This window comes from Nanorana parkeri, unplaced genomic scaffold, assembly GCF_000935625.1.
Source record: "Nanorana parkeri isolate BGI_ZX_2015 unplaced genomic scaffold, ASM93562v1 scaffold337, whole genome shotgun sequence".
Lineage (NCBI taxonomy): Eukaryota > Metazoa > Chordata > Amphibia > Anura > Dicroglossidae > Nanorana > Nanorana parkeri.
The window spans coordinates 1239391-1259916 of NW_017306605.1; the positions used below are offsets into that span (position 1 = coordinate 1239391).

Genomic DNA, 20526 nt, shown 5'->3' on the forward strand with positions numbered 1-20526 from the left:
CTCTCTCCATATGTCTACCTACCACAAGTATAATTGCAGTGGAGTCCGTATTTCTTATCAGCTGCCTATGCAGCAGTCATTTCATGAGCGTATGTAGTGAAGAGTGCAACCCATCACCTCAAAGGGAACTATTGACAGCACAAACAGATATGGGAAGGTCATTTGTCTTGGCGAATGGCTCTGATTGACAAAAGACATTTCTTTAATGGAAATCCGGCATGAGGCAAAATCATAGTCTACCCCGGCTGACCTCCTTCCTCGTGGCAATCATGCAGATCCCCTCGGATTCAATACTTGGAGTCACTGGCTTGGAGCACGTTTACAGTTCAGGAGTTCTGACTTCACTTGTTGCATAACTACACGGTTCGGCGACTCGGGAAGTGGTGAAGTCACAGTTGGCAGAACAGCCGGGCAACTGGAATGTCCAGGAGGAGGACACAGAAATTGTCCTGCCTAGTTGCTTTTTAATGTGATGGAGATGTGTTATGGTTATCTGTTACAGCAGAGCTGGTTTTAAACACTGATCAGAGGGGGGACATTGTAGCTCCAGTCTGGGTCTGGGTGTATGGATAGGTTGCAGGAGCTTATAGGCAATTTTAGTGACCAACCCTTGAGGGGCTTTTGCTTGTCTATTTTGTGGGCTTCAAGCAGTATTGGTTCTTCTTAAAGTGAATAAACTTCCTTTGAAGAAATCCTTCCATGATTGATCCCTGATGGGTTCATTTTTGCATTTGATCTCATAACATTTTCCCAATGTATGTCATTTAAAACAAAAATAAGTAGTAGACGTATGTCAACTCTTGACTACTATAGAAATGAAGCTCACCTTTATCCTAAGAGCTGGTTCAACTGGCTGTAGCACTCTCTGTGCAACATCCCTATGGAAGTGCACTGACTGCTGATTCATTCAAATATCAAGAACCACTGAACTCTTTGTAAAACCTTTTATCCTTCTCCACAAACTTGGCTCTGATAACCAACTCATGAGGCAATATAGTGTCTCCTGTCAGTTTATAACTTGCACAGGATCTCCTGGAGGTATGAGACGGCCCTGGCAGAAAGACTGTGAACATGAGGATGTCCAAAGGACTAATGTTTACGACCCACACAATGTGTGCTAATATGCTGTTGGCCCCATAGTGTCATGGAATGTTAGGGATGTGCCTGCCTACGCCCTAGCAACCAATGATGCTGTGCGAATTTGATATCATTATTGGTTGCTAGGATACCAGTGGCTGCATTGTACATCGTCCTTATTTCTTAGGGCCCCAGTGGCTGGGCTGCATAGTGTCATTGGTTGCCAGTAGACATGTGCGATTCGTTTCGTTCCGAATCGAAATTCCGACGAATTTTCGGAAATTCGGACATTCGAATGTATCCGAATTGCGAATTACAGACATAACGAATGCAAACGAATCCGAATTTCCATTTCCGAAATTCGGTAGCGTTCGTACGAACGTTCGTTTCGTTTTCTGTTCTTATTCGTTTCTTATTCGTTTCTTATTCGTTTCGTTCGTTGGAGCAAAGTGACATTAGAGGAGAAAAATATTTTTTCCCCCTCAAATGTCACTTTTGCTGCAAACGAACGAAACGAATAAAAAACGAATAAGAACAGAAAACGAAACGAACGTTCATACTAACGCTACCGAATTTCGTCCGAATCCGAATTCCGAATCCGAATTGACTTTCACACCCGAATCCTGAAAAACGAAATAACACAAATCCGAATTTAAAATGAAACAAAACTAAACAAATTTTTTGGCAGTGCACATGTCTAGTTGCCAGGATGCAAGTGGTGCAACATTACAACCAATGATGCTGTGCGAATTGCATATCATTATTGGTTGCTAGGAGACCAGTGGCTGGGTGGCACATCGTCCTTATTTCTTAGGGCCCCAGTGGCTGGGCTTCATAGTGTCATTGGTTGCTAGGATGCAAGTGGTGCAACATTACAACCAATTATGCTGTGCGGATTGCTTATCATTATTGGTTGCTAGGATACCAGTGGGTGGGTGGTACATCGTCCTTATTTCTTAGGGCACCAGTGGCTGGGCTGCATAGTGTCATTGGTTGCTAGGATGCAAGTGGTGCAACATTACAACCAATTATGCTGTGCGGATTGCTTATCATTATTGGTTGCTAGGATACCAGTGGGTGGGTGGTACATCGTCCTTATTTCTTAGGGCACCAGTGGCTGGGCTGCATAGTGTCATTGGTTGCTAGGATGCAAGTGGTGCAACATTACAACCAATGATGCTGTGCGGATTGCATATCATTATTGGTTGCTAGGATACCAGTGGCTGGGTATTACATCATCCTTATTTCTTAGGGCCCCAGTGGCTGGGCTTCATGGTGTCATTGGTTGCCCATTGAAGACTGCCAACGTTGCCCGAAAAGGCGTTGCAACCGCCATAAAGGATGAAAGCGGGAAGCTAGTCACAAACGACAAGGAGAGGGCCGAGGCGCTGAACGCTTTTTTCTCCTCAGTATACACTCGGGAGGGAAACGGGTTTGACACACATGATAAAACTCCCAGTTTAACTCAAAATATACCCCAGTGGTTGACGGAAACCGGGATACAACAAAGACTTAAAATGCTCAATGCAAACAAAGCAGTGGGTCCGGATAACCTGCACCCCAAGGTACTTAAGGAATTAAGCCAGGTTATAACTAGACCATTAATCCTCATTTTTAAGGACTCCTTAATGACTGGTAGGATCCCCAGTGATTGGCGGAGGGCTACGGTAGTCCCAATATTCAAAAAGGGGGCAAGGTGCCAACCTGGGAACTAAAATATACAGGGGTACAGGTAATATACAGGGGTACAGGTAATATACAGGGGTACAGGTACTCCTAGAATGAGATCCTAATAGGTTGGACTTGATGGACTAATGTCTTTATTCAACCTCAAATACTATGTAACTATGTATAATTACTTTTCCCCCCCAAAGACAGTTACATTTGATTGACACAGTGGCGTAACAATCACCATAGCGACCCAGGCGGCCGCTATGGGGCCCGGGGCACAGGGGGGGCTCGACCAGGACATCCCCCTGATGCCGTGCAGGCCGCCTGGGTTGCTATGGCATCTCAGGCTGCTGGCTGTCACCGGCGGCTGTGAGGAGTAACGTGTTGCTGTTAAGATCACCGACAACCTGTCTGTGATCTGTGCAGCGGCACGTTCCCCCTCACAGCCGCTGCTGTCAGTCAGCCAGCAGCGGAGGAGGAGGTGGCTGGGACGGCTTCACAAGCGGAGGAGGTGGGCCCGGCGATGGAAAAGGAAGCGGGGCCAGGCGACAGAGGAGGAGGGGCCTGCTGACCATGGAGGCGGTCAGCGGATCGGGGCTGACAGATAAGAGGTGTGCAGCCCACCTGTGACCCTGCAGAGCCCGCCATAGAGAGTCTATGGCGGGCTCTGCAGGGTCACTCTCGGGTGTGCTGTGTGGGCTCTGCAAGGGGCGTAACTAGAAATCACGGGGCCCCTTACAAAATTTTGCTACGGGGTCCTGTGATTTCTAGTTACGCCCCTGGATTGACAGAGTAGCTTTTGAATCAGTTTTTAGATGTTTGATGATGGATGTTAGATGTTTAGTTGCTGACAAGTCGTGTTGATAAGTCTTTATTGTGAAATACGGCCAGCACTAAAAAGTCAGTGATTTCTTAGAGGGTCAGCGCGCTCAGATATCAGATTTTGTTGCCATTGAAGAATTTTCTTTGGAAGATTTCTATTGCTGTTCTGGTGACATCTCAACAATTCTGATTTTCCCCCTCACTTTCAATCCCAATGACAGTGGTCACCGGAGCAAACAGCGAGGGCGAAACTCCCCATTGAGAGAACAGGAGCACCGGACATGGATTGTAACCCTTTCACACTGTTTCCACAATTAAAGGAGAACTATGGGGTCAGGGCTTTCCCCCATAGTTCTCCTTAGGGTAACGGGAGGACACAAACTAGCGTCCTCCCGTCACCCTAGGCTCAGTATACCGCGAGCTGTAGCTCACGGTATACTGAGACGCCGCAGCTGAAGCGGATCCCGAGAATTATGCCGGGATCCGCCCAGCTGCGTGACTGACAGCTGGCTCTGCCTATCTAGAGGCAGAGCCAGCTGTACCCGCCCCCTCCCCGTCCGTTCCGCCAGTCAGCGCTGGAGGATCGGAGCGGGGAGGGGGGAATCCAGCCCCCTCCCCTTTCACGGCAGAGAGCCGTGACATGATCGAGAGGTGATGGGCATGGGCTGGTGTGAGGGAAAGATTTTCCAGAGGCCTTCAACATGGAGGAGGCCTGTGTTGCTGGTAGAGGAAGAGAACCGGGACCAATGTAGGCTCTTGAAGTACCCTGGAACTAAGAGGACTTCAGGAGTATGGTCGGTGTTGTTCCTGTTGGGGATCTGTATCCATCCCGCTTATCTGCTACTTCAGTTGCTGTCCGCTGCCTCCCAACTGGATCTACACTGATATGCCAACCAGGTCTGGTGAGTCTGGAGCTCCTGTTGGTGACCCTTGGAGGCTTACAACCCCTATACCATCTCTCCTCAGTGAAGATGTTCAATACAAGTTATTCTGCATTATACCACTGGAGTGGACATCAGTCAGTGGGCACTAGAAGATGGGCGGTTAATGCTAATGGGTGGGCAGCTGAAGTTCATACCCTAGACCAGTGGTTCTCAACCTTTCTAGGGCCGGGACCTCTTGGTAACATTTGCCAAGTTGTGGTGACCCCCAACGGAGCGCTGGACTCCAGAATTAGTAAGGCGCTGGACTTGGGACTAAAAATAGAAGCACACCCACAAGAATACAAGCCCTCCCCAGCCCCTGCTACCTGCTTGCCTGCTCTGTCTCCATGCAGCCTTCCCAGCCCCGGCACTGCTTAGACGCCCGCCTCCTGCAGAGCTCACATTGTATGGGAGGCGGGAGGACAGCAGCGGCTGTGAATAGAAAAGCCCCGCTGTACACACTCCGGCCACTAGATGTCGCCGCAGCGGCCAGGGAGCGTGTATAGCGGCACTTTTATATTCCGAGCCTCTGCTGTCCTCCCGCTGACTGACACTGCTGCGCTAGGAGGTGGCTGAGGAGCCTCTCACCCAGCGCAGCAGAAGTGGATGCTGCGACCCCCTCAACAGTGAGTTGCGACCCACTTTTGGGTCGCGACCCACAGGTTGAGAACCTCTGCCCTAGACAGACTAGAGATGAACCGGGCACCAGCGGCTCCTTCGGGGGGTGAGCGCTACATATACTATAAAGGGGGCGGGAACGCAGCTGTTTCAGCAGGCGGGACCAAGATTACAAACTGTACAGGAAAAAGGTTATAAAACTGAGAATTCATCTCACCGCTGAGGTCCTCCAAAGATACAGGAATTCCGATAATGAGTCAACGTACCAGTTCACCGCTCACTGACATAAAGTCATGGTCTTCCTGCTCACAATCCCCTGTGTGATAGCAATTGGAGGTGACAGGTTCTCTTTATTGACCCCTGTCACCTCCAACACAGGAGTTCTAGCACAGTATTGGGCTGGAACTCCTGTGACAGATGACAGAGGAAGAGCACAGCACAGCACGGCACAGCACGGCACTGCACAGCACGGCACAGCTCCCCACTCTCACTGTGTACACGGAGCAGCAGGGTTAGTTTTAACCCCGCCGCTCTGCTCCCTGCAGTGAGGAGAGACTCGGCAGCAGGGGCGGAGGACGGAACCAGAAGAGAGAGAGGTAAGTGCACGGGGGAGGGGAGGACAGAACCAGAGCAGAGAGGTAAGTGCAGGGGGGAGGGGAGGAGGCTGCAGACTGTTTACATATGAACTCGGCGACCCTGATATAAAAGGGGGGACTCTTATGTGAAAAGGGGACTCTGATGTGAAATGGGTGCTCTGGTGTTAAAGGGGAACTCTGATGTAAATGAGGGGCTCTGTTGTTAAAATCGGGACTCTGATGTGAAAGGGGGGTTCTGTTGTGAAAGGGGGGATCCTGATGTGAAAGAGGGGGGGCTCTGATCTGAAAGGAGGAACTCTGATGTGAAAGGGGGGCTCTGTTATGAAAGGATGTGGCTCTGTTGTAAAATAGGGACTCTGATGTGAAATGGCCACTGTGATTTGAATGGGGGACTCTGTTGTTAAAGGGGGGACTCTGTTGCGAAAGGGGGGCTCTGGTATGAAAGGACGTGGCTCTGATGTAAAAGGGGGCTTATGATATGAAGTGGGCTTCTTATGTCAACAGGGGCCTTAGCGTGAAAGGGGGGGGGATTCTGATGTGAAGGGGGACTTCAATGTGAAGAGGGATCCCCACTTTTTTGTGTCTTTGCATTGTGTCCCCCCTTAAAATCCATTACATTTTAGACCGGGGTGCCTCGAGATTTTGCATACTTTTAAAGGGTGTCGTGACCGGTCTATCCATCCAACAATAACCAAAACAATGGGCATCCCACTGAATGAGGCTAAATGTCTCTACACAAGGCCGAGGCGCAGTACACAGTGTGGGGGATCTCTCCTACAAGTGACTATTCATACACCGATGTGCTATTAAAACGTAAAGTGTCTGTGATGAGCAGGATGACTGGTCATCGCCTTGAATCGCCGGACACCAAGACCACCTAATCCAACCTGTGTTGTTACCCCGAGCCGCGGCCCTCGCTGAGGTCCTCGGTGGTCACACAAAGCACACTGGGAGGCCCTAGAGTCCAGTTCAATAGCGTCTGTCTGAGAGAACGCCGCAAGGCATTATGCACTGCCCCGCACAGCACTGGCCGGGTCTATAAATAGCCTTGGCCGCTAGCCTTGTCTCCACTCTTAAAGGAGGTGAAAAAAAAAAGAATGGCGGGAGGGAGGCAGTGAGGGAGGGAGGGAGGGAGTCAGGGAGGGAGGGAGTCAGGGAGGGAGGGTGGCAGGGAGTCAGGGAGGCAGGGTGGCCTCGCTCGTTAACCCGTGCACCTCTAAAACACTTGTCGTGTCTGTGCATTAGTAAGCTTAGTCTCCCGCGGAGGAACGATCGCTCCCGGGGACACATTATGGAACCGCGCGAGCAACAAGGCGCACGGGAGGGCTGCAGATAGAGGGAGGCTGCGTGTGCTATGGCAGGGGTAGCCAAACTCCGGCCCTCCAGCTGCGGTGGAACTACGAATCCCACGAGGCATTTGCAAGATTCTCGCAGCCACAGCAGACATGACTCCCGGGAGAGAGAGATGCATCATGTGATTTGTAGTTTCACCACAGCAGGAGGGCCCGGAGTTTGGCTACCCCTGTGCTATGGTGAGGACTAGTGGCAGTACCCTCCGACTGGTGACTAGGCAACTCCTGGCCACCCAGAAATGATGAGCTATAGAGCATGCAGCTTAGTTGATTGGCCCGGGAAGCCGGCTCCATGCTCTCTCGTCACTTGGCCAATCAGGAAGCCAGGTGCCGTGTAAAAACGCGGCACCCGGCTTTCTGATAATTGGTAAGCTGGGGGGCCTCTTACATTGGTGGTGTAGAAGTGACCTCTTACATTGGTGGTCAGTGTAGAAGTGACCTCTTACATTGGTGGTCAGTGTAGAAGAGACCTCTTATATTGGTGGTGTAGAAGTGACCTCTTACAATAGGGGTGTAGAAGTGACCTCTTACATTGGTGGTCAGTGTAGAAGTGACCTCTTGCATTGCTGGCCGGTGTAGAAGTGACCTCTTACATTGGTGGTGTAGAAGTGACCTCTTATATTGGTGGTGTAGAAGTGACCTCTTACATTGGGGGTGTAGAAGTGACCTCTTACATTGGTGGTCAGTGTAGAAGTGACCTCTTACATTGGGGGTGTAGAAGTGACCTCTTACATTGGTGGTCAGTGTAGAAGTGACCTCTTACATTGGGGGTGTAGAAGTGACCTCTTACATTGGTGGTCAGTGTAGAAGTGACCTCTTACATTGGGGGTGTAGAAGTGACCTCTTACATTGGTGGTCAGTGTAGAAGTGACCTCTTACATTGGGGGTGTAGAAGTGACCTCTTACATTGGTGGTCAGTGTAGAAGTGACCTCTTACATTGGGGGTGTAGAAGTGACCTCTTACATTGGTGGTCAGTGTAGAAGTGACCTCTTACATTGGGGGTGTAGAAGTGACCTCTTACATTGGTGGTCAGTGTAGAAGTGACCTCTTACATTGGGGGTGTAGAAGTGACCTCTTACATTGGTGGTCAGTGTAGAAGTGACCTCTTACATTGGGGGTGTAGAAGTGACCTCTTACATTGGTGGTCAGTGTAGAAGTGACCTCTTACATTGGGGGTGTAGAAGTGACCTCTTACATTGGTGGTCAGTGTAGAAGTGACCTCTTACATTGGGGGTGTAGAAGTGACCTCTTACATTGGTGGTCAGTGTAGAAGTGACCTCTTACATTGGGGGTGTAGAAGTGACCTCTTACATTGGTGGTCAGTGTAGAAGTGACCTCTTACATTGGGGGTGTAGAAGTGACCTCTTACATTGGTGGTCAGTGTAGAAGTGACCTCTTACATTGGGGGTGTAGAAGTGACCTCTTACATTGGTGGTCAGTGTAGAAGTGACCTCTTACATTGGGGGTGTAGAAGTGACCTCTTACATTGGTGGTCAGTGTAGAAGTGACCTCTTACATTGGGGGTGTAGAAGTGACCTCTTACATTGGTGGTCAGTGTAGAAGTGACCTCTTACATTGGGGGTGTAGAAGTGACCTCTTACATTGGTGGTCAGTGTAGAAGTGACCTCTTACATTGGGGGTGTAGAAGTGACCTCTTACATTGGTGGTCAGTGTAGAAGTGACCTCTTACATTGGGGGTGTAGAAGTGACCTCTTACATTGGTGGTCAGTGTAGAAGTGACCTCTTACATTGGGGGTGTAGAAGTGACCTCTTACATTGGTGGTCAGTGTAGAAGTGACCTCTTACATTGGGGGTGTAGAAGTGACCTCTTACATTGGTGGTCAGTGTAGAAGTGACCTCTTACATTGGGGGTGTAGAAGTGACCTCTTACATTGGTGGTCAGTGTAGAAGTGACCTCTTACATTGGGGGTGTAGAAGTGACCTCTTACATTGGTGGTCAGTGTAGAAGTGACCTCTTACATTGGGGGTGTAGAAGTGACCTCTTACATTGGTGGTCAGTGTAGAAGTGACCTCTTACATTGGGGGTGTAGAAGTGACCTCTTACATTGGTGGTCAGTGTAGAAGTGACCTCTTACATTGGGGGTGTAGAAGTGACCTCTTACATTGGTGGTCAGTGTAGAAGTGACCTCTTACATTGGGGGTGTAGAAGTGACCTCTTACATTGGTGGTCAGTGTAGAAGTGACCTCTTACATTGGGGGTGTAGAAGTGACCTCTTACATTGGTGGTCAGTGTAGAAGTGACCTCTTACATTGGGGGTGTAGAAGTGACCTCTTACATTGGTGGTCAGTGTAGAAGTGACCTCTTACATTGGGGGTGTAGAAGTGACCTCTTACATTGGTGGTCAGTGTAGAAGTGACCTCTTACATTGGGGGTGTAGAAGTGACCTCTTACATTGGTGGTCAGTGTAGAAGTGACCTCTTACATTGGGGGTGTAGAAGTGACCTCTTACATTGGTGGTCAGTGTAGAAGTGACCTCTTACATTGGGGGTGTAGAAGTGACCTCTTACATTGGTGGTCAGTGTAGAAGTGACCTCTTACATTGGGGGTGTAGAAGTGACCTCTTACATTGGTGGTCAGTGTAGAAGTGACCTCTTACATTGGGGGTGTAGAAGTGACCTCTTACATTGGTGGTCAGTGTAGAAGTGACCTCTTACATTGGGGGTGTAGAAGTGACCTCTTACATTGGTGGTCAGTGTAGAAGTGACCTCTTACATTGGTGGTGTAGAAGTGACCTCTTGCATTGCTGGCCGGTGTAGAAGTTTCTCCTACCATTCATAGTTTAGAAGCCACCCCTTACATTAGTGGTCAGTGAAGGCAGAAGATCAATCGGCCATTGCTCTCTAGCAACCTCTGGAGGAACCGTGGTGGGGAAAGGCTGCTGTAGGCGATGTTCTTGCTGAAAACTGCAGAATGTTTAAAAAAGAACAAATCTCACCCTAAAATGTGCAGAAGGTGCGTGGTGCCCTAATTGGCTCCAACCTGATGTAATTATAGAGGTGGCAGCCATGTGGCAGGACAGAACCCTTCACGTGGGTCTCTAAATTTGGCCGCATACGATGAACGTTCCGTGACGTGGGTTCTGCGTTCCGGTCTTTGGTGAAACCTTCTGCGGCTTCCAGTGCACGGGAATAAACAGCTGCACACTGTCTGTTAATGGGATGTAAATGTATTTGTTGAGGCCACGTGAGCCGTTCCAGAATGCTGCTGTGTTAATGAGCTCTGCGAGGACAGCCGGCTCTGCCACCAACATCTGTGCGAGATAAAATCCGGAGCAGCCCGTCGCCGGGGGGCGCAGGCTCTGGAATCTGTGCTGAAATGAATCCTGGCTCTTACCGACACACCGGCGTGCTGCCGCTGGACTGATCACAGGCCCTTTCCGCTGTCCTCCCAGGAGAGTCCCGCACGTGGCACCGGCCTGCTCAAAGGTATATCAGTAATAAAGCAAAAAGTTCCATTAAAAACAAGGCAGTTAGGCTAACGCGTTTCAACTAGGGGTGCACTGATACAGGGGCGTCCCGAGGCCGGGGTGTCACCCCGCCGTGTCGTTATCGCGTATATGCGAGACCATCTGATTGACGCCTGCCGGCGGCCATCTTGGTCATGGACCGAGAGCCTGACAGTGTCAGGAGAGAGGAGGGGCCCCGGATACCTCATCCCGCCCAGTGAACGTCTCCTACTCTCTCCTGACACTGTCGGGCTCTCGGTCCATGACCAAGTACCCGACTTTTTAGAGGGGGTGACACCAAAATGACTGTCAGTCATTTTGGTGTCAGTCATTTTGGTGTCACCCCTTCAATGATGACGCCCGGGTGCGGGCCGCATCCCCCTTGTGATACCACTGCACCGATACTGATACTAGTATCGGTGCCGATACCGAATATTAGTACTTGTACTTGCCCAAATGCCCCGATACTTCCAATGCCGGAACTAGCCGTCACGCATTGAGAAACCTGGCCTTGGGGCAGCAGAGAGTCAATCCGGCCCTGGGTTCACTTTAATACAGGCCCATTGCAGTGCGCTGTAGATGGGCATTGGTGTGTTATTGACTTTGTATTGCAGTAACTTGCACAAGCTGAATATCTGGCAATAAGCGGTTCTGCTAATTATCCATTCGCTGGAGCGTAAGGAGCGATGCAAAAGTGCTTTCCGAATTATAAGCGTTGGAGGAAAATACAAATACATGCACCTGGAAGCAAACAAGGATGTAATATACAGAAATTGCCGGGTTACATAATCGTCCCTCTAGATATATCGTTTCTGTATTTAATGCAGGTAACACATTGCTGGGGCCCCATTTAGGCCGGTGTGAGGCAGGAGGGAGGGCCAACCCCCCCGGCGGATGTCATGGTCAGTTCACCACGGCTAAAAGGAACCTCTGAACAAAGGCCGGCTGGAGAACGCTTCCAGCATTCTATTGATCTCTATAGATCTGGTCGCCCTCCGCGGGAGGGACTTCAGCGCAGCTTCTTAATGAGCAAGCTCATAAAATGGAAATGTGCATTGAATTTATTGAAAGCGGCAGAATGTGAAATGGATTCATTGGGGTTTTCAAAGGACGATAATTTGCAAAATGTTGTTTAAAATATCCGCAGAACTCTACTTACCCTTTCGGGAAGTGAGCAGTCTAGTTCCTAGCTTAGGGACATGGAAGATCATGTAGAGTGACATTCAAAGCCCTTCCTTAGTATTCACTTTAAGGCTGACAACTGTGACTTTGCAAATAAAAGTGCAGGGACTCCTGTTAAAGGGTCGGTCCACCCAAAACTGATATTCCAGTGTTTTGTACATACTAGTGTCAGGGTACCAGGGGTCTTACTACTCCTCGGGTGCGCAGGTGCTGCGCGTGCGTGCACCACACCAGACGCCATTACTGGTGTCCGGTGTGGGCCTTGCTGGGGGGGGGGGTTCCCAGCACACACCCTCTGCCTTTCTCTTGCCATTGGCTCCTGGATGGAGAGGCTTCCTGGTTGCCTCGGCAACCAGGGGGTGGTCTTAGTTCCCCACTGGGTATAAAAGCCCAGTCAGAGCCCTGGCTCATTGCTGACTTATTCTACCTCTATGGTGCAATTGCCTAGCCTCCTGTGTTTGCTGCTGCTGCTGCTGCTATTTCCTAACCCCTCGTCTGACTTCCTGTTGCTGACTCTTTGGCCTGCCTTCCCGTTCTTGAACCCAGCTGCCTGCCTCGACCCGGACCGGACTTTGACTTCGCCTTTGGATTGCCCCTTTGGACCTCGCCTTCGGACTACGGCCCGTTCCTGCCAGTGGGTTCCACTTCCCGGCCCAGGCCGACGATTACCTCCTGACACCTGACCTGGAATAAACATTGGGGGAGCCTGTTGGATCAACAAGAGCGTCAAAAACCGAGAGCCTGATTGTGTCAGAATGATCATATTGCCTATATATGGCCAGGGCCGGATTTCCCACAAGGCCAAACAAGGCCGGCCTTGGGGCAGCAGGGGGTAGAGGGGCAGCAGGGGTGTAGAATTCCTATCTCTCGATGCCCGGGTCATGCAGTTCTGGGCGCCGGGCGGGTAGTCTTTTTCTACATTTAGCCCGGCTTTGGGCAAGCAGAGCTAGATGTACTGAGGGGAAGCCGCTGCTTGTTTTGTACAAGTGATCCCGGCAATGTCGCCGAGTTCACTTGTTTGCAGCCTGCAGGTCTGCCATTCTCCGTGGGGGGGTAGGGGAGGAGGTTGTCAGGTATGGGGGGGCATTGAGGAAACTGGCCTCGGGGCAGCAGAGAGACAAAATCCGGCCCTGTATGCGGCCATCCTATCTGAAACAGTAACACATAAATAGAGCTAACTCCGTTATTTCCTTTGCAGTCAGAGATAAAAGATTAGAGGGAGACTTGATGTGGCCATCTCTGTCACTCCTGTCATGCACACCTGCAAAGAGAAGACAATACAAAGGGAGTAAGGTGAGGAGTAAGACCAAGATAGACTCGCACTGCGCAGGTCTGGGGAATGCGATAGTCTGAGGAAATGACTAACCTGTAACATGATGAAGACATAGTGTGCAGAGAAAACTGAAAGGAAGTGACAGCCGGGCGATGGGAATTCAGCAACGGCGCTTGTTCATGCAAGTGCCACACGCAGGAGGAACAATGGAACAAGTCCCCCATGTGTCATCTCAGAGCTCCCAGCAGCTGTCTTCCTTCACTTCCTATCATCTTCAAATCTTCTTCTCCCCGCACCTCTAATAATCCCTTCCAAATCATGGAGGAGTGAGGGAGAACGAGTGCACAGGAAGGACTGCAGGCAGAAATTAAACAGAAGGTAATAATAGAAGTTACAAGGGCAGGTTATGTGGGGGGAATGGAAAATATTTTCTCAAAGGCGTCTGTTGGTAGTTGGTACCGAGTGCTATCATTTCCGGCAAATGGTAAACTCCACATTCACACGCTGCTTCTCAACAGTTTCAGGTGTTGTCACCTTGTCTCAGAGCTTTACAAAAAAATCTGAAACAATTTTGAGATGTTTCACACATTGAAAGCCTTGATTAATCTCTGTACAGCGAGCCCGATATTAGCTGCAACGTGCAGTAACCTGTACCAATCAGAATTAAAGGAGAACTATGGGGTCAGTGTTTTTCCCCATAGCTCTCCTTAGGGTAACGGGAGGACACAAACTAGCGTCCTCCCGTTACCCTAAGCCCAGTATATAGGGAGCTACAGCTCGCGGTATACTGAGACGCCGCAGCCGGAGCGGATCCCGACATCGACGTCGAGATCCGCCCAGCTGCGTGAGTGACAGCTGGCTCTGCCTATCTAGAGGCAGAGCCAGCTGTACCCGCCCCCTCCCCCGTCCGTTCCGCCAGTCAGCGCTGGCAGATCGGAGCGGGGAGAGGGGAATCCAGCCCCTCCCCCTGTGACGGCAGAGAGCCGTGACAGGATCGAGAGGTGAGCGAACCCGGTATGTGTTCGCTCACCTCCCGATCTACTGAGCCGACCTGTGACAGTCTCATTGTCACAGGTCGGCTAGAACTATGAGGTGGAAATCACTCCCCTCATAGTTCTCCTTTAAGCTTGCTGAACCCAGTGGTGTATTCTGGTTTGGGGCTGCCCTAGGCAAGATGAAGTTAGGGCCGCCCCCCTAAATCTGCAAGGTCTGTGGTGGGCTCTGCCATAGAGCCCACCACAGATCCTGCAAAGCCCCCGAGACCCTGCAGAGCCCACCACAGATCCTGCAAAGCCCCCCTGAGACCTCCTCCTGCTCGCTTCCTCCTCCTCCTCGCTGGCTACTCCTCCTCGCCTTCTCCATGAGTTGTTGAGGCAGCTGAGGCTGCTGGATTTTGTGCAGCCCGGCTTGCCTTGCTGTTTTTTTTGGGGGGGCAGCATTTTCGCAGCCCCCGTGAAATCTTCCGCCCAAGGGCAAACGCCTTGTTTGCCTCGTGGCAGATACGCCCCTGGCTGAACCTAGACCAGTACAAGATGGGTTCTGACTGGCCTCTATAGGCCCTGCACTTTGCATTTAGGACTTCAATGTAAGCTTTTAGTGTTATGAGCAAAGGATCAAAGGGGGCCGCTGTTCTTGGATTTCTAATTCCAGTGGGAGGTGAGGTGCTGAACTGAAATATTTGCCTGTCAAAAAAGTCATCGGTTGAGCCTAATAGCTTGGGCCGGCTCTTTACAAAGCAAGGGAATGCCCCAAGACAAAGGAGTCAACTAAATTGAGAAACCCACGCGTGATTGAGTCACAAAGAGCTTCAAATGATCATCTCAAGTGTCCAAAAGTCCTTTATTAATATTACAAATAAGCCAAAAATGTAAGAGGCAGCCTACACATTCTGGAGACCAAAGATCTCTCTTCATTAAGATAATGTAGTCAGAGGTATCTATGGGACTCCAAGCATATGCTCCTGGATACAAAACTGTGACAGGAGTGTAATTTAGTATAATGAGTGTCTGTATCAGAGGCTATAACAGCTGGATAGGACTTGAGCTGAGGAACCTTCTGCAAATATGTAAACCCTTGTAGTGTCAGACAACATAGCATTCTTCCCTGAATGTTGGGTACGAGTCCCACCAGGTGACTTAAGTTCTCCAAGACTCCAAAAGCATTAGGGCTGCAACAACTAATCGACATAATCGATTGTTGAAAAAGTTGACATACATTGGTGGGTTAGCAGTGTTTGACTGTGGGAGGGATGTTGAAGTATAGGCCCGTTGAGGAATAAGGATGGATGTAAAAAAGGTTCTTTTGTAAATTGCTGCTGCCAAATAAATATGGGGGATTCAATTAATGGTGCCAACTAGTTAGAACTGGTTTGGATGGGGGCAAATGGATCACACAAGGACACACCTGCCCATAGATACTCAGAGACACCGGTCCTTGCAAAATCAGGATTGCTAGTTCAGTCTAGATCAGCCTTTTCTCGACCATAGTGCCATGGCATCCGCGGGGTGCCATCTAACATTCTCAGGGATGTCTCAAAATTTTCTCACAGCGTCATGCCTTTCTATGGTCCACCAGCACCATTAAAATGAATGATGCTAATCTTGGAATGGTGAGATCCATTCAAATGATGAAGATGGTTCCCTTCCATCCAGGCCTGCTCCACCTTCTGATGTGACTCTAGCACTCTGATGTGAAGAGGACACTGAGGGTTCTGATCTGACTCTAGGACTCTGATGTGAAGAGGACACTGAGGGTTCTGATCTGACTCTAGGACTCTGATGTGAAGAGGACACTGAGGGTTCTGATCTGACTCTAGGACTCTGATGTGAAGAGGACACTGAGGGTTCTGATGTGAAAAGGGGGGCCTCTGATGCGAAGAGGGCTCCTAGCGTGAGAGGGGGGACTCTGATGTTGAGGGAAAACCCCACTTTTTTGCATTTTTGCATCGGGTCCTCCCTTAAATTCCATACCAGATCCTTATCTATGGATGTCCATGTTATACAAGCCTACTGTCATGTTATTGGTTACTAGGATATACATATACACTATATTGCCAAAAGTATTGGGACGCCTTTACCCGCACATGAACTTTAATGGCATCCCAGTTTTAGTCCGTAGGGTTCAGTGTTGGGTTGGCTCCGCCCCTTTGCAGCTATAACAGCTTCAACTCTTCTGGGAAGGCGTCCACAAGGTTTGTTGGACCATTTGTGAGGTCAGGTACTGATGTTGGAGGAGAAGGCCGGGCTCGCAGTCTCCGCTCTAATTCATCCCAAAGGTGTTCTATGGGGTTGAGGTCAGGACTCTGTGCGGCCAGTCACGTTCCTCCCCCCCAAACTCCCCCATCCATGTCTTTATGGACCTTGCTTTGTACACTGGTGCGCAGTCATGTTGGAACAGGAAGGGGCCGTCCCCAAACTCCTCCCACAAAGTTGGGAGCATGAAGATATATTGTATGTAAAAACCCTTTACCCATGCCTAGATACATGTGAGTTTTATGAAAAGTGACATGAACCCATTTATGCCTTTTATTATTTATCCTGACGCTTTATGATACGGGGACATCAGCACTCTGAAAACAACGAGAACACGGGGAAAAGATGTTATTTTCATCTGCATTGTAAAGAGACGTATGCTAATTTGTTTCTTCTGCAAAGATTCCCAAACAGCTGTCATGCATCTGACAGACTAGAAGGTGCCTTCAGTTTCCCCATGGGGGTTAAATCGCTTTGCCGAACAATGACGGATTTCTGATTGGTAGCTGTGGGTTCTGTGCTTAAAACACTTTTACTAGTCTTCCAAGGACGGCGGTATTTATTCAAAGGAATGCGGCATCTTCCAGGATTCGCTTCGTTTTAATCAAGGAGTTAAATATTAACGGCAGTGTCCCCCAAGGGAAAGCCCATCCTAACCTTTCTAATCCAGACACGTTGTTGATGCCTACCATAATTTATGGCTCTTAATTCCTAGCAAATATGTGTATTGATCTGCTAGATTGATATTTAATTGGTATTTAAATCTTTCTCGCGTGAAGCCGCTCTGTGACACGAAGGCCACGTCTCTAATATCCAATTTTTAAAAGCTGGAGGAAAGGAGGAACGTGGGTCTAGGCCTTTGCAGCGTGTCAGCTGGTTGCTTTCATTTCTTTAAAGGAGAACTATGAGGGGGGGGGGGGGGTTTCATCAACATCAATGTCGGGATCCGCTCCGGCTGCGGCGTCTCAGTATACCGCGAGCTGTAGCTCCCTATATACTGAGCTTAGGGTGACGGGAGGACGCTAGTTTATGTCCTCCCATTACCCTAAGGAGAACTATGGGGAAAAGACTGACCCCATAGTTCTCCTTTAATCTGCCTTAGCAAAAAATGACAACTGAAATCTGCGACACGGGCAGTTCCGCTTCACTAAGAATTCAAACCCCTTGTTCTAAGGGGTCTGTGCTCTGAGCTCTATGGGCGATTCATGGCCATCCATGTAAATGAGGTTCCATGGCAGATTGCCATTTGTGTCATACCTAACCCAACAGCTTATTTAATGACGGCAATCAAACAGCACAGGATGGTTGGGCATGTGTACACAGATGTCCATGGATCGCCCGAGGGCCATCAGCATTCCCTTTCTATTTAACACATTTGAGGAAAGATGCTCACAGTGCCTTCAGATGTCATTGATGCCTGCTGTATATTTAAATAGCTCTTGTCCTATTCACTTGTATTAGCCTGCTCTTGGCGGCCGTGTCTCAGTGTGCATGTTGACTTTATTGAAGTCTTCATTGAACAGAGGGGGCCACCTGTGACACGTGGAGTCCTCACAGGAATGTATACACAGTGGCGTCACAAGGGGGGTGCGGCCCGCACCCGGGTGACACCATTGGAGGGGTGACACCAAAATGATTCACAGTCATTTTGGTGTCACCCCCCTCTGAAAAGTCGGGCGCTCGGTCATGGACCGAACGCCCGACAGTATCAGGAGAGAGGAGGGGACCCGGCGGCGTACCTCATCCCGCCGGGTGACTGACGGTAATGGAAGTGGGTAATACACGAGGCAATTATAACCAGATTAGTTCTAAAAAGTCTTTGCTAGGCCTAAGTAGGCTTGATGGTCTATTACGGCTGTAAAGAATGAGCTTATTTCATGCTTGGTTTATATCATGGCGCAGAAGGTGGAGTTGTATGCCAAGTGGTTTTTGGGAGAAATTTAGAAAGAAATTTAGAAAGCGGATCCTTGAAGCTCGGTCTTCCCTCCCCGGGTTATTCTGCTGTGCGTTCTCGGTGATGGATGAGGCGCAGTGCAAGGGAGGGAGGAATATTATGAGGGGACCCATTGCGATTCCAAACTCGTTATCTCATTAGAAGTTAAATCTTCCTCGGGCTGCGGCACCGAATTCATCAGCAGCGCTCATTAAGAGGCAAGCATTTATCACGGGGAGGGAGAAGAGCAGACACAGAGCCGCAAAGGGTGTCACAGTGATAGATGGACATGTGCACGTCACCGAGGCCGCGTGTTATCATCGTGCACCGCGCTCATTAGTGCGCGGACACGAAACAGGTGAATTGCTCTGTCGCTGTTTACTGATCCAGACAACACAAGGCACCCTGCTGCGAAAACCTCATGCCGAGCCAATGTAGCGCCGGGATGCTGTTATATATTTATTATCGGTGATGTGAATGTAAAAACTGGATAATCGCACTGCTGTGAACCTTATCAATGTGAATTGGCTCTTTAAAGGAGAACTGTGGGGTCAGGGCTTTTCCCCATAGTTCTCCTTAGGGTAAGGAGAACTAACTAGCATCTTCCCGTCACCCAAATTAAATAAAAGTAATTCACCGGCACACACTTGAAGTGTTTTTAAAGTATTGATATGTTTATTCACCCAAAGCTCAGTCTATAGGGAGCTACAGCTCGCGGTATACTGAGACCGCCGCAGCAGGGATGGATCCCGACATCACTGTCGAGATCCACCCACGGTGAGCTCTTATGAGCACAGATTCTGCTATTTCATGGAGGCCTGTCCTGAGAAAAATACAGAGACTGTCATGGCTGAACTGGCTTTGAAGATGCCAGCCAGCTGGCTGTCGCTGGCTTCAATACTTTTTGAGATGCTGACAGAGGTGTATGTACAACAAATTGCATCCCTGGCATCCCGCCCAGCTCCTGGCAACCAGTGACGTCACTGGTTGACAAGAGCTTGGGTGGGACGGCGGCCAGAGCATCCCAGGTTGCTCTGGCCCGGCCGTACACATCTCCCTGCCCTGCTCTTAGCAACCTTGGATGCTTTGGCTGGTGTCCCACCCGCATACACATCTCCCTGCCCGCTCTGCTTGCTTAGAGAGATGTGTATTGCCCTTACACATCTCCCCACCCAACATTTTGCAACCTGGCTGCCAGACCGGTCCTCACATCCAATTATTGCACATGATGATAAAAAAAAAGGTAACACTTAGTTGGAATGCTGATATAGGTTTTGTATTGGTTACCGAGGAGGTCGTCTGTAACCTCCATCCCTTCTGTAGTATTGTATAGCTTGTCCCTGTCACTAAGGGGCTGGCGTAGTGCGTTGGTACAGCGTATAGATGTGAGAACGGCATTTGCAGCTCATTACTGCCGCTAGATGGAGCCGATTAGAATTGGAAAATCCCATGCTTCTGGGCTCCATCTGGGCAGCAATGCTCTGTGGACGTCGTTCGCCCAGCTATATGCTATGCGAAGGTGTTATGAATCCACCCCTTAGTGTACGCAGATGTGTCAGTTACTGAAGCAGTGTGCTGTGCCATGTTGTGTTAGGCTTGAACGCTTCCAGCGTTGGAGGTGCAGCATCACCCATGACACACCATTTAAGAACAGGTAAGAGGGACTTGCTAATAAAAAGAATGTCGACCAGAAACTAAACTAGCGTAAAAGGAACCTATCCTAACTCGATGCTTAAGTGGCTGGTGGGGCTTTCAAGTCTTGGTCTTTGAACCAATCCCGGTAGAGCCCCATGAAACCCAGGCAACACAGTGTTAAAGGAGAACTATGGGGTCAGGGCTTTTCCCCATAGAACACAGGGATCAATGGGAGGACTGACACAGACACTTGAAGACACCAAAACCAAGTGCCGTATTCCAGCCCCGTGGCACGGGGGGTTCTTTCCTTTAACAAAGCCGTAGCTTTGCACGCGTGGCAAATTGTTGGACTCTTCTCTAGCGTATCCACCCGTGCAGACAGCTTTATCTACCTACGCAGGAAACATATTATTCCTGGAAACTGATGTCCCTACTAAACAGGCTGCCAAGAATGATATTATATGTGAAGTAAATGTGGTTACATATAGTGACGAAGTCAGGAGGATAAAAAAAGACACATCCATGGCGTCAATCCACCACACACACTCAGAACCCCGAGCCGGCAAAACAACCCTTATCATGGGAGGCACAAAAAGCAATTGGATACTGCCCGAGTCAACATTCGATAGTAACGTGGCCACCCAACAAAACCATTAAGTCGATCTTCTGGGTCTGAAACCTAAGTTGGAACTTAACTTGCCCCAAAAGTTTCTCTTAGGAAAGGT

At 49.5% G+C, this 20526-nt stretch overlaps 1 protein-coding gene across 5 annotated transcripts in view; it reads left to right on the plus strand.

Moving 5' to 3' along the window:
* Nucleotides 1–20526, plus strand: part of OLFM2 (olfactomedin 2) — a 129969-nt gene that overhangs the window by 7657 nt on the left and 101786 nt on the right. Inside the window, exon 2 of one of the 5 annotated variants that reach the window (XM_018558403.1) lies at nt 13169–13197. The exons of 3 other annotated variants lie outside the window; for them this stretch is intronic. In XM_018558403.1, coding sequence (XP_018413905.1) covers nt 13169–13197 — 29 coding nt within the window. Of the gene's footprint in view, nt 1–3402; nt 3436–13168; nt 13198–20526 lie in introns of all 5 variants that reach the window. One more of the 5 variants, XM_018558406.1, reaches the window with a different exon arrangement.